Source organism: Rissa tridactyla, chromosome 15 (genome assembly GCF_028500815.1).
Source record: "Rissa tridactyla isolate bRisTri1 chromosome 15, bRisTri1.patW.cur.20221130, whole genome shotgun sequence".
Classification (NCBI taxonomy): Eukaryota; Metazoa; Chordata; class Aves; order Charadriiformes; family Laridae; genus Rissa; species Rissa tridactyla.
Window position 1 is genome coordinate 7,391,591 of NC_071480.1, and position 20,571 is coordinate 7,412,161.

General features: G+C 56.0%; 1 protein-coding gene across 1 annotated transcript; it reads left to right on the forward strand.

Annotated features, from left to right (window-relative positions):
* The first annotated feature begins 3,076 nt into the window (after positions 1–3,076).
* FOXJ1 (forkhead box J1) lies at positions 3,077–8,768 on the forward strand. The gene is made up of 3 exons (XM_054221975.1): positions 3,077–3,098; positions 4,623–5,188; positions 7,968–8,768. The coding sequence occupies exons 1-3, from the start codon at positions 3,077–3,079 to the stop codon at positions 8,766–8,768; spliced, it is 1,389 nt and encodes a 462-aa protein (XP_054077950.1).
* Positions 8,769–20,571: the final 11,803 nt, after the last annotated feature.

Below are 20,571 nucleotides of genomic sequence, written 5' to 3' on the forward strand. Positions count from 1 at the left end.
CGGAGGCTAAGCTCCACTCCAGAGGGCATCAGGGATGTTCTGAAGCCGTTTTGAGGAGCATCAGACCCAGCATCCCAATCTGGCGAGCTCTGGAGCTGCTTGGGCCAGCCCGGGGAGGGGAGGCTGAGCCCTCTCTTTCCCCCCACCTGGTTTCCTCAGGAGCAGGAGCCGGGGCAGAGCCCCCAGCGCAGATGTGATGGCAAAGGCCACCTCCTCCTTGCAGGAGGAAAACATGTTTCAGAGCTACCTTAGGGCAGAGGTGTTCATACAGTGACAGCGACGTCCCGCAGTGGCTGTGTGCAGGGAGCGGGTCCCCACATCAGAGCAGGGGCTGTGCCGGTGGCCATGGCTCCTAAAGGGGGACAAAGCCCTTTTTAGGGCCAGGGTGTGTTTTCTCCACCTGGGTCACAGCCGGAGCCGCAGCGGCTGCTTGCTGCAGGGTGTTGGTGTCGGCCACCCTGCTGCTCCCTCCTCCGGGCTCCCCCCATCCGCCGTATCTCCCATCGGCTCAATAGCTCCCAAATTTCTCCCTGGGAACCTGGGGCTGGGCTCTTGATGGGGGCGGGGGGGGGGGTGGCATCTCCAAACTGCCATCCCGTGGGATGGGAGCTGCTAACAGCAGAGAGGGCTGGAGCAGCAGGGGACAAGCCTTGTGCCCCGCTCAGGGACACGCTGCCATGGTGGGGCTACTACCCACAGGTCTGGGTGTCCTGGTCCCAAGGAGCCACCAGCACCGTGCTGGGCACAGGGAGAGCTTTGGGGGTTGACCATCATGCTGAGCTGGGAAAACCAGGGGGGTGGCAGGAGACCGGCTGCTCCCACATCCTCGGGCATGGGCAGGAGAAGGGAAAATCAGGCTGATGCTCCAAGGGTGGCTCGCCTGTCAAAGCCCACCTTTCCTCAGTTTCAAAGGGAACAATGAGAGCTCTCTGCGACCAGGCACCACAGCGTAGGGCTGGGATGGTGCTTGTGGCTGCTGGGAGGTCAGGGCTGAACAGGCAGGTCCTTTGCTCAGGAGGGTCCTGGGAGGTGACTGGGAGGGTTTTCCAGCTGCTCTGAGCTGCGGTGTCCCCAAGGCTGCAGGAGGAGCCCAGCAAGCTCATGGGGTGGCTGCTGGTGAGCACAAGGCAATAGAGGAGCGAGGAAGATGCTGCTGCCGAGCAGCGTGCCACTGCCATGGTGCGAGCAAAGAAATAAGCATCCTCCGATTTTGGTGTGGGCGACACCAGCGCTGTCCTCAGCCACCCAGAAGGGACAAGGGGCGGACAGGAGCCGCCAGTGCCAGCAGCGTGGGGTGAAAGGCAACGGCCCCCTGTTTCAGGGGGCAGCCCCTTGTTCCAGCGATCCACCCATCAGGGATTTAAGGAAGGAAACCAGATTGCTGCTTATGACTTTGCTTTGAGCATGTTTTGGATTTCAAGAGTATGTTTAATAAAGGGTATCTTACGTCGACAAAGCGTCCAGAGTCATTTTGTGGTTACAAGGCAAGGACAGTTGGGGTCTTGGGGGCTCAATGGGCAGAAACCCTTTTTGGCTGGGAGTGTCCCCCCACCCATCACCCAGGCACATCCCCAAAACCAGCTCAGCTGCTTCAGATTTTCTAAACGCTTCCCAAGGTCCTTCTAACCCACCTGACCCAACCATCCTAAATCCTGCCTCCTCTGAGCCCTGCTGGGATGGAGAAGGTGCAAATGCAGGAAAAACCTGGGCTGGGGTAGTGGCATCTCCCCAGCATGGCCAGGCAGATGGCACAAGCTCAGCGGCCCCCGACACTGCTGGGATGGATGAGGACACCCAGAGGGGACCTTTTCTGGAGGAGAAGAGGGAGAGGAGGAGCGCTGAGGAGTTGGGTGCTCTCATGCAGGAGAAATCCCTCCTGAGACGGAGGACTCGTGCTGGGGCCTTGAAGGTGAGGAGGGCTGTAAGGGCGGGTTGTAATTTGGTTTTAATGGAGGAGGCTGATGCACTGTGAGGGGCAGCGCCTTGAAGCCGTGGATGGAGGGAGGGCTTGCGGATGGTCAGATCCTGCAAAGGGGGAGGATGGAAAAATTGAAGCCTGAAGTGCTTTGCCCCAGGCTGTTCAGGAAAGCCCAGGGCTGCGCTGGAGATCAGCCCTGGAGCACTTGCAGCCTTTGGGTGTGTTTTTGCAGGGGCGGGTCCTGCTCCAGAGGGAGCTGAGCTGTTAGCAAGGGCAGAAAACTGAGGTTTGGGGTTGTTTTCTGGGTATAGGTCTGCTGAAAAGCAAAATATAAATTTCCGCTCCCCTGGGAGCTGCCTCCTCCACACCCAGTCCCAGCATCTGTCACCTCACAGCCTGCGGCCACTGGGGACGGACACGAGCAAAGGGGTACCTGCCTGTGTCCTGGGGAGAGGGTTTGACCCCCCCCCCAACTTGCCTCACCAAATCCTGGCAGGATCCTGGCTGGAAAATCCTTCACTGTACCCACCACTTCAGGCAGCAGCAACCCTCAAGATCGGGTCTGGCGTCTCACCTGCCCCTTTCTCTCAAATGTCCTTCCCCCGTGGGGCAGGCACAGGAGGAGTGCTCAGTGTTTAAACCTCCCCGAGGCACCCCAAAGCCCCCCCTCTGCGCTGTGGGGTGAAAGCAAACAGGCTTCCCTTGGGTTTCACAGCTGCTCTCAGCCCCCTTGGTCAGGGAGTGTGAGGGGGTCCCTCACTGCTCTCTGTTAAATCCCTTGGACTGGCAGTGGGGGGGTGTCAGGGATTTCTTACAGGGGCACAGGGCTCTAATGCTTTTAATTACATAAAGGCAGACCCCACTCTTTGATTTGGGGGTCTACCAGCCCCTCCTGCCTCCTCGTGCTTTGCCCTAATTGCTGTGGGCTCCTCAAGGGTCCAAAGTGGAGTGGGGGGGGCACAGGTAGGAGGAAAGGGCTGAGGTTGCCCCTGTGCGAGCCCGGGGTGGGGAGCAGGACACAGGTTTTGGGGTTTGCTGGGGCTGGGTTTGTCCCCGGGCGTGGGGTACGGCGGGGTCCACCCGGGTACCACAACCCTGCCCGTCCAACACCTTCAGCCGCCCCCATCCCCACGCCGGGGGGTCCGTCCCCAAATGGCCATGTCTCAGCCCAAACTGGCAGGTACCCGCCCATTCCCCATGGCAACGGGAGGACCAATGGCAGGCCCGGAAGCTGTTTACGGGGCGGAGCGTTGCCGTGGCAACGCGTGAAGCCTCTCGGAGCAGCTACTTAATAGCGGCCCCCGGGCGGCCGGCAAATCACGGCGGCTCGGCGGGCAGGGCCTGGCACCGGGGCCATCCCTCGCCCGGAGGGGGGAGAGCACCAATCCCCCCCAGCCCCGCTATCTCCAGTGCCAGGCCTTTTCGGCTTTTTTTTTTTTCCTTTTTTTTTTTTTATTCCCTTTTTTTTTTCCTTGCCCCGCGCCCCCCCCCGTTTTTTTCCAGAAGCTTCTTGCTCTCTCGTGAACTTTGGGAGTTTGGGGACGTCGCCGGGACGGGGTAAGGGACGACGGTGGTGGCGGAAAGCAGCGGGGAGCGGGGGGGTCGCCGGTGGGGGGGCGACTGGACAGGACCGCGGGAGGCAGAACCGCCGGGAGCTCGGCTTACTTGTGTTGTCAGGGGCGGCAGGTTTGCACGGGGGTGGCGTTTATTGTTATTTTTATTGTTATTTTTACTCTTTTTATTCCCCCTGCCCCCCCCCCCCCCCCCCCCAGCTTCCCGAGCGTTTCTGGGATGTCCCTCGCTGCGGCCACGGGCGCTGGGTGGTGACACCGGGGACCAGACATCTGAACGAGCTGTCGCTACCCCTGTGCCTTATTTTTTTGGGGGGGGAAAAGCTTGTTTTGTGGGAGCGGGGCAGGTGGATCAGCCACGCTCCCCCCCCCCCCCGCGACTGTTGAGCCCCGGCGTCTTTCAAACGGTGGAACCCCCGGTGCAGCCGCCGCCGCGCAGCCGGTGCGGGGCTTGGGGCACTCGGCGCAGGGCTCCTCGGACTCTGGGGGGGATTGGAGGGGGGCCTCTCTCTTCGCCCCCCCAAAAAAAACTACGGGATATAGGGTTTACAGCCCCAGCAGCAAAGCCAAGAAGCCGCATCCCCAGCCCCGGGAATAACCGAAGGCTGAATTCACCGGCACGGAGTGAGGGTGGGTGTGGGGTGGGTCTGTGCCCCCCCCAACTCCGGGTTGTTTTAGGGGTGCTGGGTGAAGGGAGGAGCAGAAAGAGCATGAAACCCAGAGAAGCTGGTAGTGCGGGGGGGAACTTTAACATATTTTGTCGAGGTGGTGTTGGATTCTGAGATTTTTGTCCAACTAGCAGTGGGTGGGAGAAACATCCTCGCTTTGTGGGATGAATTTTGGGTTTTTGAGGGTTTTTTTATTGTATTTTTTTAATTCTTCCTTCAGCTGAAGGCTTGCTGGGCAACACTGGTCCTGCAGGGTTTGGGTGACACTGGGGTGTAGGGGTTTGAGGGAATTTCCCTGAGATTCAGGGCTGCTAAAGCACCCCGGGGGTGGCACTCGGGCTCCGATGTGCAGCACCCCAGGGATGGGTCACCCAGAGGCACTGGGATCACCCAGGCCCAGCCCTGCTCAGGTGCTGGAGAGCGGCTGTGTCTCAGGAAGGCTCAACCATCTCCCTGTTGTTGCAGGATCTGCCCCGTCCCCCTCCTTCTCCTTGACGTGTACCCCGCAAGAGCTGCTGCTGCGCCAAGGCATGGCTGAGGGGTGGCCGAGCTGCCTGCAGGCAGCGAAGGACAGAAGGCAGACAGGCAGCATGAGGTACTCGGAACTGGACGACAGCCTGACCAGCCTCATGTGGCTGCAGGACTTCTCAATCATCAACGCCAGCATGGGCAAGTCCTCCTACTGCCCTAGCGGCCCGGACCCTCACGACTGTCACAGGATCCCCAGCTTTGCCGCCCCGTGCTCGCCCCTGGCCGCCGACCCGGCGTGCATGGGCATGCCCCACACTCCCTGCAAGCCCATCTCCTCTTCCACCTCGAGGACGGCACACCACTCCGTGGCCATGCACCCTCAGCTCACTGAGGATATCGACTACAAGACCAACCCGCACATCAAACCGCCTTATTCCTACGCCACCCTCATCTGCATGGCGATGGAAGCCAGCAAGAAGCCCAAAATCACCCTCGCCGCCATCTACAAGTGGATTACCGACAACTTCTGCTACTTCCGACATGCTGATCCCACCTGGCAGGTAGGAGATTTGGACACCTCTTGCCTTGTCCCCTCTCCCCACAGGGCTGGGGAGGGCTTTCCACAGCCTCCACCTTGCAAGGCAAGGTCCCACAGGGATGCTGGATCCCACTGGGAGGAAAGTGGCACCGTCACTGGTGGGGAAGGGCTGTAACAGGAAAGAGCTGGGGTGTGCAAAAATGCCATGGCCTCGAGGGTGGCAGAGGGAAGAAGCCATTATGGGGGAGACCCCAGGGCCATTTTGGGAGCAGGGAGTTACCTGTTGGTCTGATGGTTTCTGCGTCTCTTCTTGGTTCTGGGGAGAAGGTGTCTTTATCCCTGGCTTCACCTTTCTGGAGCTCTTGTGGAGTCCTGCATCCCTCAGGGCTGAGCACACATGAGACAGCCAGGTCGAGTATCTCTACTGATCTCTACGGTATCTCTACTGGTGCTGAGGGCCAGGCATAGGAGACGGATGGAGAGGACCGCCAGGGAGATGCCACTTGTTGGACAAATCCCTCGTTGGGGAGGTGCAGAGCAGAAATGCCGCTGCTTTCCAAGCAGGGCAGAGGGCAGGTCTCCCGTCCCCTTGGACAAGCGAAGGAGGCTCCATCGCTGTAATGAGCTGGTGAGGCCTTAGAGGGAAGCCCAAGAGAGGTCAATTAGGGCTGCTGTCCCCAGCTAGCACGAGCGTGTCCCTGGGGGGTAGGGGACAGCCCTCAGGCTCACCAGCTGTGAGGACAGCCTGAAGCACAGGGGCTTTTCCCAGCCACCTTGGCTCACTGCCCTCCTCCATCAAACAAGGGGACCTCCGGTATGTGAGGCTTTCTAGGGTGTAGCAGGGCAGGAGGTTATTGGGTGGCTCGGGTTATTCCCAGCCCAAATCCGCAGTGTGCCAGCGATCCCGACGGCAGTGTCCACCCAGACAGGGCTGGGCAACCCCCTGCCCAGGCATTGCCCACCTTCTCCCTGGGCAGGTGGGTCTCCAGCAGCTCTTGAAGCCCATCACAGGGAAGGGAACCCCCTCATCCCCCTCCAGGGCAACCTGGGTCCCCCAGCCTCCCCTGTGCTGGGGGGGACCCACAGGAGCGATTCAGGAGGAGGAGCTGTGTGCCAGCGTGTTGACTTTCTCTTGCGAACTCACAGCTGGATAATCACCACGTTTTTAATTAAATGTGTTTATTAAAAAAAGAAAGAAGGTTTTCAATCCCTCTCCGCAGAGATGCAGGGGGTTCACGGGATTGTTGCAGACAGGAATGATAAATATGTTAACCGGCCGGGTAATAATGGAGGGCAGCCCGTGCTGAATGAAGTTTGGGATGGGGAGGGGAGACGGGGAGCAGAGAATTCAGCTTGCAAGTCTCTGACCCTTGTAAAACTTTGTTAAACTGTAAATTTGGAGTTACCACAGCCTGGATTGTTTGCAGAGATATCTGTGTTCCTGCTGCTTCTTTCTTCTTCTTTTTCTTTTTCTTTTTTTCCTTTCTTTTTTTCCTTTTTCTGTTTCTTTTTTTTTTCTTTTCTTTTTTCCTTTCTTTTTTTTCTCTTTCTTTCTTTCTTTTCGAGGTTGTGTTCTCATCCCCTATCCCGATTCCCGTACGTGAAGACAGCCTGGAAAGGTCATGCCACCCATACTCCGGGGGGAGATGGATATATTCCTGTGGGAGCTGAGTGCTTTGGAGAGGAGCCAACACACCCAAGGAGCTTCAGCCCAGAGGAGGGTTTTGTTGTGTGTGTGTGTGTGTGCGCGTGTTTTTCAACAGCTCTAAGCATTCAAGCCTTGTTTTTCCTATTCGGCACTACGGATTATGGATGAATAAGCATAAAGATATCCAGGCAACATTAAAAAAAAAAAAACCCTCTACCATATCCAATCTCTTAATACAGTCTTGGCTTTGTGGAGTCCAACGCCGGGTTATTTACCCAATAACTGAGTTTCCTTTCTGATTATTCACATCACTCCAGGCACATTCAGGGTTTCAGAACAGCTCGACGGGAGCAGAAACTCCTCTTTTTCTTTTTTTCCCCTTCCCCCCCCAGCTCATTTGAGTGGTGGTTGATGAAGATGCAGTGATTTCACCCCAAGTTTCCCCAGGCCAGGAGGCACCTCTGAGGACACACAGGGCTGCGGTGGGGCAGCCCACGTGTCTCTTGGGTTTTGCCCGCCTGGTTTGTGTCAGCCTGGCCGCGGGGAGGCACGGTGCCTATTTTTTGGCCAAATATTTTCCCCTCACCCCTAGCAATAGGCACAGATGGACTGGGAGATGTGAAGAGGGTCCTGATGATGCTGTCCTCCACGGTGCTGCCGTGTGTTGCCACTTGTAACAGGGCCGTGGCACATTGGCGTAAAGACCCTCCTTGTCCTCCTTAGCCATGAAGGAGGGCCTGACTTCCTCCTTAGCTTCATGGCAAGGGCAAGTCTGCCCGGTTTCTCCCAGTGCTTCGTATGATCCAAGGCCCCATGTCCCCAATTTACAGCCAAGGAGAGTTGCCCCAAAGATTCCTGTTGGTTGGCAAGTCCTAGCTTGAACCCCTTGGCTCCTGCCACCTCTGGCTGGATTAGACAGGAGGCAAGAGAACTCTGCTGGTGACTCGGGGCGGGGGAGTTTCTGCTGGGCACGTAGCCCGGGATGTCTTCATGTTGCTGTTTCTGCTTTCTTTTTCACAAAGATCCTTGCTGAAAACGTGGTTTCCACCAGCCTCCCCACGCAGGTAGGTGCTGCGGCAGCAGACAAACATTCAGCCTTGTTTTTCTTTTTTTTTTTTTTTTTTTTTTTTTTTTTTCCCTCTTTTGGGTCTAGAACTCTATCCGGCACAACCTCTCCTTGAACAAGTGCTTCATCAAGGTGCCCCGGGAGAAGGGTGAGCCAGGGAAAGGTGGGTTTTGGAAGCTTGACCCCCAATACGCCGACCGTCTCAAGAATGGTGCCTTCAAAAAGCGGAAGATGCCCCCAGTGCAGATCCACCCGGCCTTCACCAAAACAGCCCAGCAAGAAGCACGGTGTGTCACCAGCCCGTCCTCTTTGGCTTGTACCTCCAATAACATCCTCAACGTCAACACAGAGTCGCAGCAGCTGCTGAAAGAGTTTGAAGAAGTCACCAGTGACCAGAACTGGAATCCAGCGGATGGCAAAGCAGGGCAGAAGCGCAAGCAGCCCTCGCCCAACCGAACGGCCAAGGTGTCTCGGCTTTCCAACTCTGCCTTGCTGACCCAGGAAGAGCAGACCGAGCTGGGATCGCTGAAAGGTGACTTTGACTGGGAAGCCATCTTCAACACCAACCTGAACGGAGACTTCTCCACTTTTGAGGATCTGGAGCTCACGCCTCCCATCAGCCCCGTGACACGTGACCTGGACTTGACAGTACACGGGCACCACATCGACTGTCCCCAGGAGCAGGAGCAGGTCCTCTCTGAATGCAACCAGAACAACCTGGACTTTGACGAAACCCTCATGGCCACTTCTTTCCTGCAGCATGCCTGGGACGAAGGCACAAACGATTACCTCTCCAACTCCGTCAACGTGGAGCAGTTGTTTGAACTCAATGACGCCTCTTTGCCAGCAGACATGAGCGACTGGGGCAGTTTGGCGTCACTCTTATAAGATGCCAGTCACCATTCAAAGGCCACACAGACTTTAGTAGGATGCTCCCCCCCATGCTGCTTGGACTTACAAGGGACTTACAAGATTTTCTAGAGACAGAGACATCCACAGCGACTTTTGCCGGCTCCATCGTAAGATTATTCACAGAAACACTGGGGGGAGAAAAAAACACCACCACAGGCACTGCTTGATATATCATTAGAGGATACATCAGAATTCCACGAGTTTCCTTATGAGAAGAAATATAACACTACTTATTTTTTTACTTTTAAAGGAAGAAATGTGAACTATCATAATTTTTTTTTTCCATGGAAATGGACATGGCATATGTTCTTTCAGGGCTAAAGGAGAGCACCTGCTAAATCCCATCCAAGACATCAGATTCCTGGTGGCTTAGGACTCGATAGACTAAGTGCAATTTCCTCACCCCTTCGTCTCTCCATTTCTCTCTCTCTCTTTCCTTGTTCTGTCTAGGTTAGTTGGTAGGCATAGTGTGATAATTAGCTAGCAAGCAAATAGAGGTCCCTTCTGGATTCTCTGAGTTCAACCTCCCTCCTGACTTGTGCCTAGGGATGAAGAAAAGGTTTATAAATTCAGCATCTGCCTCTTTAGATGTTTTTATATAATCTATTATATATGATATATTCAAAGAAACCTATATTTTTAGCACTAGAATTTCTTAATAGTGGGGGGATAGGGGAAATGCAGTTTGGGAGTTGTTTTATATTTTCACTGTTTAAAGGCTTGTGTTCATTGTTCTGTAAACCAAGACCACGCGAGGGAGTATTCCTGCAGCAGCAGCAACAGGTTTCGTTAAGGATCCAGGAACTGGCCCTGGCAGGAGAGGAGCAGCAGGGACCAGGGCACTCTCAGAACTGGCTTTTGTATTTTTTTGTACTCAAAATCCTCACTGCAGTTGCCGAAGGGTCTAGACCACCATAAACCCTCTCTGTCTTTCACCAGCTGACATAGTCCCTCTCTGTTTTGTTTTGTTTTGTTTTGTTTTCTTTTGGTCTGAGGCTGTTGCTCTCTACTTCTTTTGCTCATCCATCGGGCTCCAAGCGGCTGCCAGGGCAACCCTGATTAAAGATGTGATTTTGGAGAGGAAAACACTGTGGCATGGCCATGAGCTGGTGGCGATCAGGTCACTCCACGTCGAATGCTCCCAGGTGGGACTGAGGAAGAAAGAAATCCACATTCAGGCTCCATCCAGGAGCTCAAGCCAAAGACTATACACGCAACAGGCTCGGGGGACGGCGGCGGAGACGGAGTCCCATCCAGCCAGGAGCAGCTCGTTAGCCAGGAGAGCCGCCAGCACTGACAGAAACTGAAGCTTTGGCCCTTTGGCTCAGTACGTAGTGAGAGCGTGGCAGGATCTCTGCAAAGTAGCCCAGAAACGTTTCAGGAGCGGGGCCAAACTCTGCCGAAACTTGACTTGAAGCTCTCAAGATCTGGATTCTTCACCTCTCCTTCACTGTAGGTTATTAGAGATAGAGTAGCCATTAGGTAGGAGTAAGTAGAAGCTGTAACTTTAGTGGTGTGTCTTAGACTTGCCGAAAAATGGAAGATTGTAAAGAGTTTCTTTTTTGGTTACAAAAGCACTTAGGACTTTTAATGTGAGCAATATAATTTAGCGAGAGTATAGTTGTAGTGTAAGAATCAATAAACAAGCCTTTAAAAAGAATAATATCAATTACCCATGGAGTAATTTGCACCCAAATTTGGTGAGAGGGTTGGAGCTGTGGAGGTGGGAGCACAAGTCCCGCATTTCCCCAGTAAAGCATGGGGCAGGCTGAGAACCAACATCTTCAGCTCATGCAAGCAGCAGAGCTGGGGCCACTGCTTTGCCCAGGTGCCAGCGTCTGAAGTCCCCTGGGCTGTCACCGCACGGCTGGGGCTGGTGTCCCAGGGCCAGGGAGCGAGGGCCATGTCTCTGGGGAGCTTTGGGGATCGATCTAGATGTTTATAACTGTATTGCTGATGCCTCTTTTTATTTGTTGTTTTTGTTATATTTTCCTGTTTGGGGGCCTCTACACTGATGCTGAAGAACTGCAGAGATATGTGTGCAATTTAACCTTTTTCATGGAAAGTTATTTACAAATTAAAAAAAAAAAAAGAAAAAAAAAATGGAGAAGAAAAAAACCCCTTTTGCCTCCTTGTTTGCCTCTAGCACCGCCTGGCTCTGTCTGCCCCTCTCGCCTGGAGGGAGGGGACACCTCACCAGCCCAGCCCTGGGTGTACACCCAGCCCTGGTACATGGGTGCTACCATTCCTCTCTGCCATGGCACAGCAGTTCCCGTGGGGAAACTGAGGCACGAACCACCACCTGTATAGCAGTGGTTACAAATCACCTCTGCGGCTCAAAGGTGACTGCGCCTGGTATCCTAAGTCCTGGAAGCTGGTCTCAACCCCTGGAGCATCCTTCCCTGCCCCAGCAGGGAGCCCCTGGGGGTGACAAGTGTTCAAGGCCAGGCTGGACGGGGCTTAGAGCAACCTGTTCTAATGGGAGGTGTCCCTGCCCAGGGCAGGGGGTTGGGACTAGTTGATCTTTAAGGTCCCTTCCAACTCTAATCATTCTATGACATGGTGTGAGTGCCTGGGACTATCCCTCTGCTTATGCCATGTCCCCACCTGTCCCTGTAAGAAACACAAGTGGCTTTGGAGCCCTCCTGGGTGCAGGGCGGCGAGAGGAGCTGCACAGAAGCCGCAGAAACAGCCGAGCCCTCGCGAGGCCAATTACGCCGAGGAGCAGTTGGGCTCTGCCAAGGCAGGGAGGAAAAGCGGCGTAGGCTCAGCTGCTGGCGCAGGCAGGGTGGGGGGGCAGCGGGTCTGGGGACAGCGGGTTTGGGGAACCCTATGGGGAGGACAGGTTGGCTCGGGGATGTGAGGGGCTGGGGCCAGGCTGTGGGGCAATGATGCCACTTGGTATGGTGGGAGAAGCGGGCTGGAAGGGGACGCTGAAAAATGGTGGTTTGACCCCTGTTTTGTGGCTGCCCAGCCCCCCCGTCACATCTGAGCATCTCCAGGGATAGCGATCCCCCTCCAGACCCTGCCTGGGACTTGTCCAGCTCGATGCTTCAGATGGACCCACTCCAGGATGTCCCACCCCTCTTGCACTGGGGACCTAGCCCTTCTCATCTCCATAGCACATGAGGACTACTCTGTCACCTCTCTGGTGATCTACTGGATCCCATTATCGGCAGGCACCGCAGCAGTCAGCCCCAGAGCTGCCCCTTTGCTTTGCAGTGGTCACAGCTGCTCCCAATCCGGCCAATCTCAGTCCAAAACAAAGGCTGGGCTCCCTGCAGGGGCTGGCCTTGGCTTGTGAGTGCCTTGTGCTGGGAGGGCAGGATGCAGCCCTTGGATGAGGTAGGGTTATCCCTGTGGGGGACAGCTTTGGTGTGTCTAGGGGGGCTTTTGGAGGCAGATCTGGGCTGTCCTCTGACCTCGAGGATCATGAACTCCCAAAAGTAAAGGGGAGCCCCTGTCCTGGCTTCTCTCCGCTTCCCCCCAGTAGCGGTGACACTGGCAGGGCTGCAAAAAGCTGGCAACCCCTTCTGTTCGCCGCTTTATTTTGTTTTGCCAGGCACCACTGCATAGTTTCTGTTTTTAAACCCCCTGGAAAGAGAGGAGCCCCCAGCACCCCGACCCTGCCAGGGGACTGAAAAAAAGCTACCTTGCCAGGAAAAAATATTCCAGCCCGCCGGAGCCAGTCGAGGGTTTTAAAGTGAGAAAGGATGAATATAAAGGAGGCACCAGGCAAGGCCTGAAACAACCTCGTTTTGTTCAGCTTCTGAAAGCAACAAAACCAACTTGGACGTGATTTTTTTTTTTTTTTCCTCCTTTCAATGAGATGGTTTGGTGGTGGTGGGTTATTTTTTTTAAGCAGCAGCCAGGAGGAGGTGTGCAAGTGGGGGTGTTCTGGGGTGGGAGCATCATGGAGAGGGAGGACACCATGCCGCTGCCCGCACAAAGCCCGGGTGTGCTTGGGGCGAAGCCTAGTGCCAGGAGGAAGGTCGGGACCTGGCAGCACCGGGCCTGCCCGGGCTTGCCAATGGCAGCAGGGTGGCTTACAACCCGTGGCTGGGGCTAGTCCAGCCCTGCGAGCTGCTCCAGCTCACCCAGTACAGGGGTGGCAATGGGTTGGGGACCCTCGAGCTGGTGGCACTGCCCTTGTTCTACGCGTGGGCAAAGCATCGTGCACTGAAAACCCAAATCACTGCAGCCCTGATCTGGCTGTGGTTTTTGGGGCATCCCACCACTGGCACCCACCAAAGCGGGCTGGGGAAGCACCCAACTCTAAAAACTCCCTGCAAACTCAGCCATCGCAGCCCCAGCCGGGTCCTTCCCCTGCCAGTTATTAAGCACATGGCAATTATTCCTTTATTATTTATTTCTGCTATTTCTCCAGCCGTCCCCTCATCCATCATGCCTCCCTGATGGGCAAACATTGACACCTCAAACCAATCTCCCGTTCGCAGAGGGGGGAAAAAATATACACATAAGCCCTTCTTTTCTCTCCTTTTCTTGCCGTGTCTTTCTTTCCCCTCCATTGAGTGTGGGGCTGGCACGGAGCCATTCTGGCAACAGCCGGCTTTCACTTGCTAATCATCCTAAATATTGAAAATCAACGCCTAGAATAAACAGCTCAAAGATTGGGGCCATCTCTGCTCTGTTTGGAAATGCTAATCTCGCTGCCTTTTGTTTTCCTTGTGTGGATTTGGTGCTGTGCGTTTTGGAGGAGGTCACAGCTCACGGGTTCTCCCTCCGCCCCCAGATTTCCTTTTTTTTTTTTTTTAATTTTTTTTCCCCCCCCTCATCGTGAAAAATTCAGCCCATTTTAACATCCCAGACTGGGACAGTGGTGGGGGGGAGAAGGGGGAGACAGGATGGAGGAGGGTAGGGAATGGACTTGCCTTGCATAGCAATGAATGAACCTCCAAAGTTTGGGAAAAAACAGGTTTCCAAACGTGCATCCAGGAGTTCACATGGACGAGAAATCCCATGGGAACTGCACTTGGGCAGGGAGCTCCATCCCAGGTACAGCAGATCTCTGCGGGGGACAGGAATGGCATCTGGGCAGCCTGGCCCCCAGGCCTACAATGAGGGGTAGAGCTTGGGGATGGCTCAGGGACTCTCTGCCCCTGCGACACTGATTTTTAGACGGAATAAAGCTGCCATAGCAAACCCCAGACAGCCTGTGACAGACCCTGGGGCTGGACTCCAGTATCTTTGCCTGAAGAGATCAGGCTGGATGCAAACACCTTTCTGCAGGGTTGCGGGGGCTCTGGGAAAGGTGGGTCTGAAAACAGAGAGGGGACAAAGACCCTTTTCTGCTTTTCCAGCTCCAACCTTGCACTTCCTAGCAGAGCCCAGTGGGACCTGTGGCATTCACACAGCTTGGATGGCTTACAGCATCCAAGGTACCCAAGGGCCTACAGGAAAGCTGGGGAGGGACGCTGGATCAGGGAGTGCAGCAGTAGGGTAAGAGGTAATGGTTTTAAACTGAAGGAGGGGAGATTTAGATTAGACATTAGGAAGAAATTCTTTACTCTGAGGGTGGTGAGCCCCTGGCCCAGGTTGCCCAGAGAAGCTGTGGCTGCCCCATCCCTGGAGGGGTTCAAGGCCAGGCTGGACGGGGCTTGGAGCAACCTGGGCTGGTGGGAGGTGTCCCTGCCCAGGGCAGGGGGTGTCACTGGGTGACCTTTGACGTCCCTTCCAACCCAAACCATTCTGTAATTTTATCTGATGGGGAAACTGAGGCAGGACAAGGCAGTGCTCTGATGTGGACCAGAACCTGATTATCTAAGCAGCACTTCTATGATTCTACACCTGCACCCTCGTGTTTTTGGCTGTGTTTTTTGTCTGTGCACAGGGGGTGCACCCTCTGGCACTGGGGAGCCCATCTGGCAAAGCTCCCTGCCTGCCTCCGCGCCCCAGGGAGCCCCGGGACGGGTCAGTGGGCCATTGCCAACGGCCGTTCCCGGTGGCGCAGCCGGCACAATGCACTGGCAGGTCAGGGCTTGCCCTGCTGCAGGGGAGCGCTGGTGGCCGCTTGCCCGAGCTACAATGCAATGGCCCCTGCATAAATGCCATCACGAGGAGATGCTCAGCATATTGCCCCTTCTCCTCCTCCTCCTCCTCCTTGCCATCTCCCGAGTGCATGCCTGGGTCAGGGGCTGCAGCCCCTGCAGGGCTCCTGCTCCTCCAGCCCAGCCCATGCCGTGGAAAGTGGCCTCCATGGGCAGGGGGGGACACATCCAGCTCCTGCCGTGGAGGGGCTGAGCTGTCGGAGCAGCGCCAACACCGCCTCCTTCTTTGGGAAACCGCGTCATGCCGAGGTCGAAACTTGGCTGGTCTGCAAACAAGCACCGGGGCCACGGGGATTTCTTTACAAAGGCTGTTTTTTTTGAGGTGATTTATTTCCAGGTTTGGAGCGTTAGGGCCATCCCACCTCCTGAGGTTTGTGTTTTTTTTTTTCCACTGCCATCAGGACAGTGAGAAACTCACTTTAGAAACCCAAAGCAAACACCCTCTTTGGGTGTTTGACTCCAGGGGATGGGTCTTAAACCCCCAAAAAAAGGTACAAGCAGGGGCAGGCTGTGGGCTCTGCACCCTGCGGACACAGCCCACCCATGGGTGCTGGTGCGGGCAGAGCCGGGAATTAATGGCAGCGCGAGGGCCAGCCAGGTGTATTTGGAGAATGGCCCAAGTCGGGGCAACGTGGGCATAAGCCCCGAATAGCTGGGAGTTATGGATGGTGCTGGCCAGGCTGGGTGGCATGGGGACATTGGGTGCGGAGCCCCCGGGATGCTCCCATCCTGCGTGTGGGGCTGTGGGGCTGGAGGCCAGCGCGGGCGGCAGGAGGGATCGGGGGCATTACGAGCGGCGGGTGTTGACCTAGAAATCGCAAAGAATTTGGCCTGGCGTCACGCTGGCGGGCAGCATGCCAGCCTGGCAGCCGAGGGAAGTGTGGCTACGCTCTGAAACGGCGCTCCTTTTCCCTGTGCCCAGCTGGGAGAGGCGATTGCCATTTGTTCTGGGGGTTCCAAGCATTTTGGGCTCACTCGTGTCGAGGGGTGGGATGCCCATCGCACCCAGCAGAGGCATCGCTGTCTGAGTGTGAGCCGGGGTTTTGGGTTTGCTCCTTTGGGGAGTGAGTGCTCCCACCCGGCATGGGGTCGGTGACAATTCCCATTCAGGGAATGGGGAGAGCAGAATTGCAGGTGCTGGGGGAGTAACGCTCCATCCCAGTGGTTTTTCCTTACGAGACACATTAACAGGCAGGAATGTGCAAACATCCAAAGGTCGGAGCTGTGCAGTGGCAAGGCGGCTGCGGCGGCTCCAGCCCCCGGGAGTGCAGCAGGCGAAGGCAGGACCCCCGTGCCCCACTGCAGGCAGAGAGAGATGGCAGAGGAGGGTCTCCTCTGCATTGGGCTTGTTGGACCTGCACCCCTCGGTGGGCTCTGTGGCCTTGCCGAGCAGCTCCTCGCCCACCCTGGGGTCACCAAGCACATTCCTGCTGGGGGAACAGGGCCAGCTGCAGCCCTGCACGGCCTCCCCGTCCCTGTCACGTGGGGGGATGCGTGCCTGACACCGACCCTCATGGCAAACAACCCCCTTCCTTCCCCAGCAACGCAACGTAGAGAGAAAATTATCGTCCCCAGCCCAGCCCCAGCTCACGAAATACAGTGCCCTGTAGTTCCTGTCCCCATGACTAACGCTCCGGGTGCAGGCACACGCATCCCACCCATCCCAAACCCAGCTGGGAATTTCAGCTCCTGCTCCAGGGAGGAGAGGAAGGGTTCGGCCATGCGTTGGGTTGGTCCCCAGTATGTGCCAGCTCCTCGGTGTCCCAAGGGGCTTGGCTGGAGGAGGGGGTCTCTGCCCTGTTCCCCCCACTCCGGCGGAGTGCTAAGTAAACAGTGACGAGGGGAACCTCGTTAATCCTGGTCATTCATTTACAAAAAGCCATTTAGAGCTGGCAATGCAGGCAGTTATCAGAGCACAGGGGAGGTTTTCCCAGCAGGACCTTAATTCCCTCTGCAAATAAAGCCGGAGGGAGGGAGAGCACAGCTTGTGTCTGCGATGGATGAGGGCTTGGGGGGACTTTTGGGGCCAGCCTTTGTGGGCTGATCCCCATGAACCCCCTTCCTGCAAGGAGCAGAGGGTCGTTGAGGGATTCCCTGCTAGGCGATTGCTTGGGTGCTGTTTCAGTGCAATTGCTGCTGTGCCGCATCCTTTCCCTGGAGCAGCCAGGCTGGTGTGGTCCTTCCCAGTGCCGCACGGGAAGGACTGGGAAGCTGCAGAATCTCAAATGCCAACCCTTGTCCCACATGGACCCGTTTTTCTGGGAGCACTGCGCATCCCTATGGCACATTGTGATGCTCTGGACGCAGGTCAGGATCAAAGCAAAGCCAGTGGGGCTTGGGGACATTACCAGGGAGGCAAAGTCCGTTGGTGGATTTGGTTCCTGTCTCATCCCTTCAAGTTCATGGCCACAGTAACAGCCAGGGCACGTGCCCTGGTGCATCCTGTGCCCTGTCTGTGCATCCTGACTCCCTCTTTCAAGGCTCCCCCCTTTTAACCCCACCTGGAAGGGAAAGTTGGGGACTTCTCAGCCAGCTCAGAGCTCCTGGTTTTTCTCTCTGAAGATTAATCTGGCTAAAGATTAATCGCCTTTTCTATCCGGCTGACCCAAGGGGAGACAGAATAGGCTGCATCTGGGGAAGAGGCGAGGGCAGTGCCACCGGCGACGGTGTTCCCACGCGTTGTCGCAGCCCAGGGCACCAGCGGGTCACACCACGGGGACACACAGCCCGGGACGGCCCTTCAGCCCATAATGAAAGTTTTGTAATTTTATGTTAATCCCGGCTCCTCCGTACTCTGATCTCTCTCCTCTCCCACATCAAATGCAAAGCCCTTTTGGAGGGTCCTGGCTGTATTAATCTTGTTTCGCCCTTGCCGCCGCATGCTGCGTGCCTCGTAGGCAGCTCCCGCGGCTCGGGGAGCGCCACTGCCTGGTCCTGTCCCCACTGTCCCCTCCGTGCAGGAGCGGGATTAACCCTGCCAGTGGGAAGCAAGGCCAGGCATAATTCATTTTTTGCAATAAAATGACTATTTTTTAAGCAGGAACTGTTCCTGGGGTGAGCAGTACTGAACCACAATGCAGGGGACAGAAAGTCCCTGCTTTGAGAGCTACTATTAATTGAATTTATCCGAATCTTGTCAAGATTACACATTTTGTGCAATGACATTCACCAGCATAAAGGCAGCCAATTGAAATGTGGATTTGGGGGATATCTGGGTCTTTCCAGTAACTCGGAGCCAAGCCCTGAGCAGGCAAAGCAAAGCCCCTCTCTGCCTCAGTTTCCCCACCTGCAAATCAGGTCATTTCTCTTTTCTGCAGCGTTTTGGGTGACCAACGCCCTGAACACCTCGTCCTCAGGGGGAAGCGACTGTCACGTCCCCACGAGCAGGAGCCACTTCCTCATGCCTGTGGCGGCAAAAACTCCCGCTGCTGAACAACGGGGCCATGACGTTGTTGGAACCCCGCAGCCTCCACACCCCAAAGGTGTCAGGCTCCGATCTCATCCCGTGTCTTGGGTTTCGAAGCACTGGATCCACCTTTGCTCAGCAAATGCTGCCAAAGGGACTCATTAGCTCCCTCATTAGTGCACCGAAGCCCCAGCTGAACATTGCACTGAGGATGCAACCCTCATTCAGCCGTGTTGGCTGCGTTTTCCACCTTCTGTGCCCACGCTGATAGTGAGCGCATCCACCTGGATGAAAATCCCTTCTCTGGGAGAAGGGAAGAAGGGGAGAAGGGAAGAGCCCCTTTTTCTCCCTGTTCCCGCTCATGGAGAGGGAAGCAAAGGGCGACTCAGCATTCCTCCACGGCCGCTGCTGAGTCACCACGTCCTCCTTTCATCCACTGCAGAGAGCGATTCCGGCCAGGGGCCCTGCGGCTGGCGGTTGGCAGGGCGGGAAGAATGGCGCGGCCGCGGCGCTCCGGCGGGAAGGTGGCGGGACTGGGATTGTCTCAGAGCTGCCGTTCTGCCGGCTGCACCCGCTGCTGGAGAAACAGCCAGCAATGAGTTGTGGGTGTGTGTTTACATCCTAAAGATCCCAGCTGTGCCTTGTGGGCTTTTGCACTGTATTTTAACACACGTTCAGACTGTAGTGTTTCTACCTTTTCTTTTTCATTTTACCAGAAATAACCCCTGCTGCTTTGATGCTTTGCATTTGACCAGCAAGCCAGTTTTTTTCTGCTGCCTCCCCTTGGATGTGGCATTGCACCTCATGTTTGCACACACTCCAGCAGTTTTTACACAATTTACTGGCAGACTGACTTCCTGGACATTTATACACTCTTTACCATTCCACCCGGCAGCTGGGACGTGGGCTGGGTGCCTCCATCCTGGCTCCCCCTCTTCTCTCTGAGGGCTCAGCCACCCCATGAGGGGGTGACGGACCATTTTTGCTGGTTTTTTCAGGAGATATATAGCACTATTCAGGGGAGCACACACAATTGTTCCCCGCGCTCAGCGAGGGGAGTTTTACTTTTGGCTCTGGCTGCCCTTTGAATGAGGGGATGAGTGTTAGCAGAAAGAGCACAGATTGCTATAAAAAAAAAAAGAGATGGCTCTGGTGTACAGGGGAAAAAACCCTTCCCAATCACACCTGCCCAGTGTGGAAAAGTACAAGAGGCGCTGGGTGCTGACCCTGAACAGGGATCTTCTCTCTTATACGCATAGGACAAGTTCCTTTTTAGCAGGTGTCCCCATAGAACATGGGCAAGCCAATGTCACACACAGAAAACACAGTGCCTTGGCCGTGCATTGCCCCTCACAGCAGCCAGAGCCTGGGCACAGCTGTTTGCAGCGTGATAAGGTGGGTTATGAAACGCGCTGAAGTTGTCGAACAAAAGAGGCCCTTTTGGGCTGTTTCAGCTCGTTTCCAGAGCCTGCGGTGGTTGACAAGGGGAAGATGGATGGGAACGGGCTGGTCCCTTCACGTGGCAGGAGCCTTGCCTCAGAGCAGCATGAGACGGCGGGAGGCTGGGACTGTCTGTACTGATAAAACCAGCTCCCTGCTCCGGGCTGGACTTGGTTTATGGGGATGCAGAGCCCCAAAACTGCCCCAGTGTGTGATAAACACAGGCTGTTCCAGGCTGGACGTGGTTTATGAGGATGCAGAGCCCTGTAACTGCCCCAGTGTGCGATAAACCCAGCTATCCCCACACAGAAGGGAGAAGATGGCAGCGTCCCTGTGGTGGCAGGCTTTCTGGAAAATGGATGCAGGACTGGGGTAGAGTAACCTGCACTCCTGCAAACGCCTACATTTCCATAATTCGTATTCAACTTTCTATCATTTCATTTCCCTGGCCCAAACCCCTGTAATCTTCCTCCAGGCCTTGATTCTCCCCCCAGGTGTGTGGCAGAGCGGCTCTGGGCCTGGCTGCCCGCACAGCTTGGCAGGGGGGAAGTAGGGTGGCTTTGGACCCCCCCCCCCCAAGGACCCCGTGTCCCGTGGGGACGCCGCTGACATTGGGGTTGGAGTAGCGGGGATGGCGGGCTTGGGAAGCCAGGCCTGCCCTGAGAGAAAGGTGGTGCCATATCGGGGCCCGCCACACAAGAACACACCACACCACTCCCAACATGGCGGCGCAGCCGGGCCGCCACTCCCAACATGGCCGTTACGAGGGACACTGCGCATGCGCCCCTTCCCCTGGGGACAACTACGCATGCGCATGGCGGCCACCGCCTTTCCGGCCCCTATTCAGGCATCGGCCACTCCGCAG

Bases quoted from the DNA above. Each gene is read 5' to 3' on its own strand.
- FOXJ1 (XM_054221975.1), top strand. From the start codon at position 3,077: ATGTCTCAGCCCAAACTGGCAG. The intron at 3,099-4,622 runs GTACCCGCCCAT...CTGTTGTTGCAG, and splicing joins GTCTCAGCCCAAACTGGCAG to GATCTGCCCCGTCCCCCTCC. The intron at 5,189-7,967 runs GTAGGAGATTTG...TTTTGGGTCTAG, and splicing joins ATGCTGATCCCACCTGGCAG to AACTCTATCCGGCACAACCT.